This window comes from Zeus faber (assembly GCF_960531495.2).
Source record: "Zeus faber genome assembly, chromosome: 17".
NCBI classification, from domain to species: Eukaryota; Metazoa; Chordata; class Actinopteri; order Zeiformes; family Zeidae; genus Zeus; species Zeus faber.
The window spans coordinates 14,492,601-14,503,261 of NC_137204.1; the positions used below are offsets into that span (position 1 = coordinate 14,492,601).

At 41.8% G+C, this 10,661-nt stretch overlaps 1 protein-coding gene and 1 long non-coding RNA gene across 2 annotated transcripts in view; both read right to left on the reverse strand.

Annotated features, from left to right (window-relative positions):
• The window catches only part of ric1 (RIC1 homolog, RAB6A GEF complex partner 1), a gene marked incomplete at its 5' end in the record, with an annotated part of 49,308 nt that extends 41,655 nt beyond the window's left edge, over positions 1-7,653 (reverse strand). Inside the window, one exon of the mRNA XM_080017793.1 lies at positions 7,513-7,653. Within this exon, the coding sequence (XP_079873919.1) occupies positions 7,513-7,653 (141 nt within the window). The remainder of the gene's footprint in view (positions 1-7,512) is intronic.
• Positions 7,654-8,663: 1,010 nt separating this feature from the next.
• On the reverse strand, positions 8,664-10,207 carry LOC307242843. The gene is made up of 3 exons (XR_013844603.1): positions 10,118-10,207; positions 9,258-9,344; positions 8,664-9,166 (listed from the first exon to the last, which is right to left on the reverse strand). It is a non-coding gene; the product is annotated as an uncharacterized lncRNA (long non-coding RNA).
• Positions 10,208-10,661: the final 454 nt, after the last annotated feature.

Sequence of the window (10,661 nt, forward strand, 5' to 3'; positions counted from 1 at the left end):
GGGAGGGGTAGAACGGGTGGAGAATGTTCCTTCTCCGGGGGCAGAGTGTTGAACAGGCTGAAAATTATCACACTGATTTAATAACACTGGGTTAGGGGGTGGAGAAACGGGGAGAAAAGTGCTGGTCTAAAAATGAAACAGATTCTGTTGCCTGGTCTCGCGTGACATTAGACACCTGTCGCGTGAGCATTACATAACGTATCTGTAACAGTCATCTATGTGGGAACAGACCCCAAAAAGCCTCAGTATGTTGGTTTGTATACATCTTCCCTGTATGAGAAATATAAATGGCTATTCATTTTTTTTGACTGCAAAGAAACACTGTTGAAAGCTCAAGGAATAAAAGGTTATTAATACAGTAGCCAAAAATGTGTGTCACAATTTGTAATGTACTTATTCATATTTTCAGAATGGGACAGAGAAAGAGTTACATTTTAAAAGAATCAAAATCAATCTAAATGAGCATACTAAAATGTGTTTATTCAACTATCTACTATCAGCATTCATATTTAAAAGGGTATTACAAGAATGTTCATCTATATTTCAGTGGAAAAAGCTGTCTATTATCTGATGCAACCCAAGCTAAGATACATTAGACCTCCTACCCTATCAGACCAAGACCAAGTACACAGTAATTCTACCCTTCGGTGTTCCTCCCACAAATTTAAACCTTGTAGTGCCCAGGGAAACTGTGCACTCCTGAGCCTTCAGAAGGAAAGCTTCTTGCCTTGATAGGAATTGTGATGAAATCTGGTTAAAATTATACACAAGCAGTTTAACTATTAAGTGTGACAAAAACAACAATGGTGGGATGTCAACCTTGTGAATATCATCTCGCAAATCATCTATTTCGAACTGGGCAATGCTGCAGAAAGTTACTTCTTGCACCCTGGTAAAAGGCTGTACTGATCTTAAAAATGCTGTTTAGTCAGAGAGAAAGTACATAATATTGAGAATAAAATGGGGGCATGTGTGTATATTGGTGGTAGTTGATGACCTACATAAGCCTACTTGTCACACACAAGGGACATTTATTAAAATTATTTTCAGATGCCAATTATAACACTGCTTCAGGTTTTCCACTCATAATTAGTGGTCGACCGATTCATCTGTTGATATCTGCGCATTTTGAGATAATCGGCAGAGGCCAATGCCTGTGCTCACAAAGCCTATAAAAAATGGCTGCAGTCAAAATATAGATTTTTTCGATAAATATCGATTCTGAACATTTGAAATGGTACTATTCTTGATACTAATTTTTCACACTATCGAAATACCAGTACCAGATGCACTTTCTCGCCTTTTCGTCTCTCCAATAGCTAGTTGACAGACACACCGCTGCAGTGCCCACATAGTCCCGCCTGCTCTCACTCACAGTGCAGTCTTCTTCTGATCGCTTGTCTCATTCGGTGCGGTGCGCCGTGTGGGTTCCAGTTCCGGTTTTCCTGTGTTTTTATTTTATATCTGTTTATTTTTGTGTGTTTCCTACTTGTATGAAACAACATTTTTTAAACAACTGAATTTAGGGACTGTCCTGCTCCATTACAAAAAAAATTTAAAAAACCTGTGCCGTGTCACGCACGTCCCCCCCATGGCTATCCATTGCTATGGGGCTTAATTTAGTCAAAACTAGATGTTGATGTGTAAATATTTAACTTGTAATAAGAAATTCTGCACTTCTGTAATGGGGAGAATCTCAATTTCCCAATCCGGACCAGACTTTAATATGATGCAGTTTATTTATTTTATTGTTTATAATTATTTAATATTTATTTTTCATTCATACAGGTTTTTTTGGGGGTTTTTTTTCTCCAAAGTTTCGTTTTTGATTACCTGTGGACCTTTATTTAGTTAATACATTTTTTTTGTGCACTGCAGTCAGAGTGCAGATCTACTTAAGCAAATAGAGAGTTCAGACAATAACATCGGCCACCCTGCTCTCTAAATGTAGGCATCGGCCATTGAAAAACCCATACCACTACTTCTCATACTACTCTACTGGAACAAACGATTAATATTAGAGTAACTTTTGAAGCCTTTTGTCAAAAGGTAGCAGTGTAAAAAAAAGTGCTTTTATTTCCTAGTGGGGGGAGTGCTCGCATTGATGGCGATACAATAGTTTTTACTTTTCTTTTAGTACTATTTTTACAAGAGCATAAAAGGTATTTAGCCCATTACGCAATACCTTTCAAATAACCGCCCACCTCACTGCAAATAAACCACTTACACATCCACAAAACCCATTTGCACGATAATGTTTGGAACATGATCTGACCTTTTTTTTTTGTTTTTTTGGGTAATGCATTGTCTTTGATGGAACAGGCACCTCATAGGACAGATACACAGACAAGGTATAAGGTTGTTGTTTTTTTTTTTTTTGCTTAGTCAGACTGGGCTTGGAAGAAGATAAAACAAAAACATCCCTAAGCGTGACATTAACAATAGGGAATTGACAGGGACCTTCTAATTCAGAAGGACAATAATACCTAGTTGCCAATTTGAGGGCTATTGAGATTTATTGAAATCCAAAAGAATAAACTTGAACTTCTGATATCAGATATCGTGAGCAACGTTCTCTATGGGGGTGGCGTTGGTTTTATCTGAAGCAGTCGTTTTTCTGACTGGATATACACTCACTGAGCACTTTATTAGGAACACATGTACACCTACTTATTCATGCAGTTATCTAATCAGCCAATTGTATGGTAGCAGTGCAATGCATTAAATCATAAAGATAAGGGTCAGCAACTTCAGGCAATATTCACATCAACCATCAGAATGGGGAAAAAATGTGAACTCAGTGTTTTCGACCGTGGCATGATTTTTGGTGCCGGGCATGCTGGTTTGAGTATTCTGTAATTGCTGTAATCTCCTGGGATTTTCACACACACAACCGCCTCTCAGCGGTTCTGCGGATGGAAATGCCTTGTTGATGAGAGAGATCAACGGAGAATGGCCAGGCTGGTTAGAGCTGACAGAAAGGCTACAGTAACTAAGATAACCACACATCTCAGGATGCACAAAACGTCGAACCTTGAGGCGGATGGACTACAACAGCGGAAGACCACGCCGGGTTCCACTTCTATCAGCCAAGAACAGAAATCTGAGGCTGCAGTGGGCAGAGGCTCACCAAAACTGGATAGTTGAAAAGAAAAACTTAGCCTGGTCTGATGAATCTCGATTTTTGCCCTGATGAATCTCGATTTCTGCTGAGGCACACAGATGGTAAGGTCAGAATTTGGCGCCAACAGCATGAATCCATGGACCCAACCTGTTGTGTCAACAGTCCAGGCTGGTGGTGTAATGGTGGAGGAATTTTTTCTTGGCAGACTTGTTAATAGTTGCCTGTAAATACCAATCAATCATTGCTTAAACGCCACAGCCTATTTGAGTATTGTGGCTGACCATGTGCATCCCTTCATGGCCACACTTGACCATCTTCTAATGGCTACTTCCAGCATGATAATGCACCGTGTCACAAAGAAAAAGCTGTCTCAAGCTGGTTTCATGAACATAACAATGAGTTCAATGTTCTTCAGCGGCCTTCCCAGTCACCGGATCTGAATCCAATAGAACACCTTTGGGATGTGATAGAACGGGAGATTCCATGCATGAATGTGCAGCTGAAAAATCTGCAGGAATTGTGTGATGCAATCATGTCAACATGGACCAGAATCTCAAAGGAATTTTTCCAACATCTTGTGGAATCCATGCCAAGAAGAATTGAGGCTGTGGAACAAGTGTGTATGAAACAAAACCGTGCGTAACGGGGACACTTTCTGTGACTCTCTACCCGATCAACCCCTCTCTATGTGCTATGCGCAGAAAATAATCTTAACAAGTCTACGAGTCGTGCCCCGTTTCTCCATGCCCAGTCCCCACACTGTTTTTAGTTATTTTATTTGGAGGCACGGGGCACAGCAATCAGGCCTCAGAGCCATGTTTCCGTCCGTGTCTGGACAATTCACTCAAACATATTTTCATGATTCCCCTTATTTATAATTCCCCATTGAAATATTATCTCTGTGCATTTTGTAAGCATATATCTCTTTTATCCTGTTATTGTAATGCACACTGACAAAAAACAAACAAAAAACAACTCCCCCTATAGCAGCCTTATACCCTGCATTAGTATGTCCAGCTACACAAGTCAATCGAAAAGATTCTGTACTCATTTGGGAGTCATGGTGGTGATTAGAAATTTGTCAAAACTGAAAATCGCAATATCGGGATTTTGTATTTTAACCTAGCGTTCCTAATCAACAGGCAGTACACAAAACAGGATTTGAGCTGAGCCGAGCTCGAGCATAGATCATTTGCCAGAGCAAAGAGGACTTCCACCAGTGAATGCACCCACTACTTCCCACGCTCCGTCACAAGTACAGCCACAGTCAGTGTAACCGAAGAAATCCACTGGGAATTGCAAGGATTACACAAATCGGTGCACACACAAACATAGAAACACACACGCTAACAACACTTTGCTTCTGTTCCTAGATATCCCCGATAAACTACAAGCCCTCCCACAAATCTGTGTGAGGGTGGCAGGGTGACAGAACAGTATGAATACAATGCTAAGCTGTTGTGTTACAGGGATCAGTGATACTGCCCTGACTGGACTAGTTTGGTCAGGGCTGAGCTGTCTGAAGAGAGATGGGATTATAAAGCAGAGACCTGGGGGGACGACATGATGGCTGATAAGAAGTAAGGAGCAAAAGGGATAAGGCACCAGGATAAGAAAGTGGCAGAATTACACACATCGTCACTTAGATTGTGCTTGGTACTTAAGGAATTTGTCAATGGTCTCATGAGGGGAAAGCAGAATGGTAAATGCAAAAACAGTGGCAAGCATCAGGAGATACAACATACACACATATACTGGACCCTACTTGCCCTGATCTGTCTACCTCATGAGGATCTCTTCATCCCTAACTTTCTAACTTACATTCTTATTTAAACCCCAAAAAATGATCCAACTCTACTAATGCTGCTTATTCCTAGAGAATATTAAAGCTGGTCGTGTCTGCGATATACAGTTGGTTTGATACTGTGACAAAATGTACTTCTTGTACGTTTGTCATTTAGCAGGAGCTTTTGACAAAAGCTCCTGCTAAATGATGTAATGTTATGATATAAAGGTATCACTCAGTGGGTTTACATGTAAAAGTCATATTATATTCCGAATACTGCACCTGTCAAGTAAACTCTGTATTCCTCATATCTGATGCAAATAAAGCCCAGTTTCAGGTTAACAAAGTTTGATTATTTGATCATATGCTTCTTAACTGTTGCATGTATACATATCGATTGCATGCTTCTGGTGTGTTCATTCTGAACATGCTGCAAATGGTCAGAGATTCACACCATATGGATTTTACCCAATTGAACCAGAGTATGTTTACATCTACATTAATGAACATGCTGGAAAAAACAGAAATGGGGACATTTTCAGAAAAGTCTCAACAAAATGCAAAATACAAAGAATGTAAACATCACTTCCCAGTATTGAGTGTGATGAATGAGCCACCTGTACTTGATTGGTAGAAGGAATTCAAATAATGCAAAAACATGAAAACACAAACATACAATAGTATGTTATTCTGGTTATTAGTCTTATTCTGATTAATGTGTGTATATAAACCTACCAACTGGTTAAACTATAACTTGTTGGTGATGCAATAGGACTAGTGACAAAGTCATAAAGCGTAAATTCACTAGAACCAATACATTAATATGGTTTTAATTACGAAAGAAAAACATTTTTGTCTCAACTATTTAAACAAACCCCCTACATTAATGGCTATACTTACAATTGGTAAAACATTTGACCCTTTATAGTTAATCATATTACTAAAGAAGGGAAAAATAGTAAAGTGGGGAATTTAGATACTATGTTTTCAGTGTTAAAGAGAGATTAGATAACGTCTCATGTTTCAGCAGTCCTAATTCTGAGTGACTCCAGTAAGAGACCGGGTCCAGGCACATTTCGTGGCAGCAACAGGACTTGCACTGTGCCATTAGGGGTAAGTAATTCAAAAGTAATGGTAAAATTCCAAACCAAACCTTCGGTAAAAGCCCAAGCTTATACTGATGCAGTCTTAAAATCTGTCATTATGAACTGCGTCGAATTCAGAGACGGCTAGAAGTTGAACTGGGCTGAGATCATGGATATACCAGATGTAGAGAGTGCATGTCCAGGAGAAGGACGTTTTCCAGCACATACATTATTCCCGTCGACAGGCTAGACTATCAAAGAGGAAGAACGGGGGTTTAGCAAAGTCCGGTCATTTCCTGGGGGGGGGGGGGGGGGGTTTAGAAAAATAAACAACTGTTGCATTGTTGTTCAAATACAATCATGTAATTCTGTGGGAAACGTGGCGTCATACACAATGCAGCAGAAATGGCAGTGCTCTCAACAGTTCGAAAACCCCACATTCCGGAACATTTTGGGAAAAATAATTTCATGTTATATGCCTACAGACCAAAACTATTCTCTGGAATCCTATAATTTGAACACACACGCACACACACACACACACACAGTGTGTTAATGAAGAGCCCATCCCCTACGCATAACATTTTCAAGTAGCCCTTTCACCCCAGGCCATGATCTCACTATATAACTCGACAAGTGAAGGAGAGTTGGAGATGATCTCAGCCCTGATCTTGATCGTGTCAGAGCGTCAGAGCACTTTCTCTGGCTAGAATGTTCTTTTTTTTCCAGATGCCTGTGACATGCTCCAACAAGTTTGGGTACATGATACTATAATTACATTATATGGGGGGGGGGGGGGGGGCTCATCCTATTGATTGAGAATGTATGATAAAACTGTTCAAAGCGACTTGTTAGAGATATGTACGACAGCACCTCAGGATACGTTTGACTACTTGAGAAAAACGATTTGAGCCAACTTGATTCAACGATCAAAGTCCTGTTTTTATTTAAATCTGTTTGTCGCTAATTCGATCATCCAGCGGAGCAGGGTACACGTCTCTATTAGGGGTCCAGTAGAGTCATTTAAACACATCTACCAAATTGGAACGGTGAAGTGTCTGCGGAGGCGCCATAATTACTAGTAAATTAAACTTTATACGCAGGGCTCGAGGCAATTGCTAAATACACAAATGTGACACGACACATCTTCGGCGGAACCACGATTAAGATCAACGCTTGGTCTTCATCTCGGCACATTAGTTGCTCGTTTACGGCCTCCTTTCTCCATATATCCACCGAATAGACGTAGGAGTGACAGGATTGTGTTTATAAGATATTAATGGAGATGGAGCTTGGAGTGCACCGGTCTGCACGACAACGCACTTTACACTACGTGTTGCTAGTGCACATGTATGTTTACTGCTGCGTCGTTCAGCGCCATCTTTTACATGTTTTCAACTTTTTAAACGGTTGGATCGGAATGACTTCGCTGCGATCGCCTACCTGTTGTGATCTAGCGCCTATCTAACCGAATCGAATGGAATCTACTGCCCTCCGTTGTACAGCCACCAGCTTACCCTGCTGGACCAGACGCTGAGCTGGGTCTCCGACAGCACGGCGAAGTAGAACCTGTGGGAGCTGGGCTGGACGTGGAAGGGTTCCTCGGCGCTTCTCAGCGGACAAAGCAGCCTCCGGGGCCAGCCGGTTAGAAAATACATGACGGCCGGTGTCGACACCGAAGACAGTGTCGCAATGACGGCTCGGTGGCCCTCGCTGCCCGACGGTGACTTTTAATCCGTGCGGTTCATCCACGGCTTGGGAGCTGTAGCCGGAGGTATGCGGTCCGATGTTGGCCGTGCTCCGGCTACCATTCCACGGGCGCCGACAGAGATCCGAGCGGCCAGGGGAGCGAGGAGGCTAGCCGGGCCAACTTGGGAGCTGACGCGCTGTCCGAAGCGACAAACAGAACAAAAACAACAACAACAAAAAAAAAAAAGGCTCCGCAGGCCTGAAACACAGTTCGCCCACGGATGCTGCGGGGGAATCGGGGTTTTCACCAATAAACGAGCCCTTGGGAGATCGGGAAGAGTTTGTTTCCGATGACGGCCGAGAAGCGCCCCGTCCTCTCCTCCGTGTCGCTCGCCGACGCCATCTTCACCCGCTGTGTCAGGAGCGCGACGTGATTGGCTGCCGCGGAGGAGCCTGCGTGGGACGTGACGCGGGCGTCTGACGTCGCCGCCCCCGCGCTCGCCGACGAAGCGGCCCGAGACTGCCCCCGCGCGGCGGCGAAGCGCCGTCGCGTTGTATAGCTCGCTTACAATTTCCTTTTTTTGTTACTTATTCTTACATTTTCATTTTACATTTATGTGTTGTACAAACTAGGCGTCACTGAAAACGGAATGTTAAATGTGTAACAGGCTTAAGGTCCAATATAGCCCGATCGTGATGCTGATAATCATGCAGCTGACCATCTCTAGAAGTCCAGGGTTACTATGATGTGCACTGTCAGACATGTATCCATATACTCCGTGACATCACACACAATTGCACAGGGGTTGTCAACCTTTTTTGGCCCATGAACCATCTTTGTCCAACTTGAGACACTCTCTTATATGCAAGACAACAGCAATTAAAATGTGGGAAATGTTTTTTTTTTTTCCCTTTTATTATTATTTTGGAGGCAGCACCCTTCATTTTATGTGTTACGCTTCACATTTAGGCAAAACAGGTCCCATCGTCATGGCCCATGACTCGGTGCCACTAACATATTTCCATAACAAATCAATTATTCCAGACTCTTTATAACTATTAACTTACTTTAGCAATTGACTGTAAACGACGGTATAGCCTTTTACCAACGAAACAGACTGGCCTTTGTACAGGAGGAGGCGAAGCAAAGATCCATTATTCATGATTTGTTGGAAATTCCTGAGAATTTTGTGGGACGATCCAACATTAGCACCCTATTCAATGACATTCACTGCTGTTCATGTTGTGCCTGTAAGTTGTCAGACCATGTCCACATCCCCGTGAGGAGTTTTCAGACAAGTCATCATTAATACATTAACAAATGAACAGCAAGATTCTGCGAACAATATCCAACATGGCGAAGAGAGTTGGGTGCAATAAACTCTTCCATCCATCCTGGTCGGGATGATTAGGGATTGGTCACATTAGGGAGACGTTGACCAGTTGTGATTGCATCATTCTGGACCGTCCACACCTTTTCACCTAGAAGAAAAATCAAGAAAGTTCGAAAAAAAAATGCCCTGTGGGGGAAACCACACGCCATAATTGACCCATGCAAAACAATAAGGCTCACATTTAGGCTGGTATTGTCATCCTTTCGCTGGCCTGTCGGTTGACGAGCCACAGCAGGATAGTATCCAGTTAGAGACAGTGCTCATTGCTGAGGAAAGTTCATAAAAGTTTTCTCAGCCTTTTTCATATCAAGGACCCCCAATTCGATTATGCATAATTACCAAAACCTAATTTGATATGATTAAGTCTCTGGGACCCCAATCTGAGAAGTTCTTTATTGTTAGATATGATTAAGCCCAAACATCCTTACCCGTCTATGATCAAGTTACCGATAAAAGAGTGAGACTATGATCCAAACAGTCATTAATGTACATACCGTAACAGGGCTAATGTCTTGTAAACTGAAGAACGGTGAAGTTGGACTATTAATCAATTTGCTGGAACTTCTTGAAGGACCTCATGTGGTCCTCGGACCCCCCATTGAGAACTACTGGTTTAGAACGTAATTAGCGGCATTGCATTATTTTATATTTTTCCTATTCGTCTTGTGGTCTCTCGTCTTTTTTCTTTCATACTTTATGGGGCAGGGTCGTGGCCTCGAGCAGGACAATGCAACGGCCGGTAACATGATACGACCCCTATCAGGTTTAAACAAAGCATTCCTCTTCATGGGATGCAAATAATTCCTTCAGAGTGTTCAAGTCTTTCCCATTTTGAAGACATAACGGTTGACTAGAGTAGAGTCCGCCATTATATTTATATACATAAGCCCTGTACATCTAAGTCAGTGAGTCCATGGAAGAAAAATATGCACTTGTTTGCAATACAATCCAATACAATACAATACAATACAATACAAATGGAATGTAAAGTATACTTGCAAAAAATATTTACATCTATTATAAAATATTTTATATTTACCACTGAATAGCAGTCACAGCATAATTCAGGTTTTGTGTTCTCTCTCAGTGGCTTAAGGTCTCCTCCAGCCGCGTCCCCAGGTCTGGTCAGTTGTCACAGAGATCTTCAGTTACAGACACATGACCGTCCTGCCGGTTTTTATTTATTTATTTATATGTTTCAATATTTCTATATATGGTTATTTGTTTATTTGTTTGTTTTACTTTTAATTGTAAATCGCTCCCTGTGGAAGCGTCTCATTACGATGAAAACGCGCGAACAATAATCATTATTATTATTATTATTATTATTATTATTATTATTATTATCGTCACGTTAACAATGCTGCGTCTATCTATTAATTAAATGGCCATCGCTGACGCCAGCATTCGCTTTGGTCAACGCAGAGATTTAAAGCACATTTCTGGCGAGCAACGCCACCTGATTATTACTTAAAAGACATATTTATCTCTCCACCTCTGATCCGTTTTGGCGGAACGGTACGTCAGCGACTTCCAAATAGCAGGACTCGATTGAGTAGGCCTGAGCCGCGGCTCCGCGATCG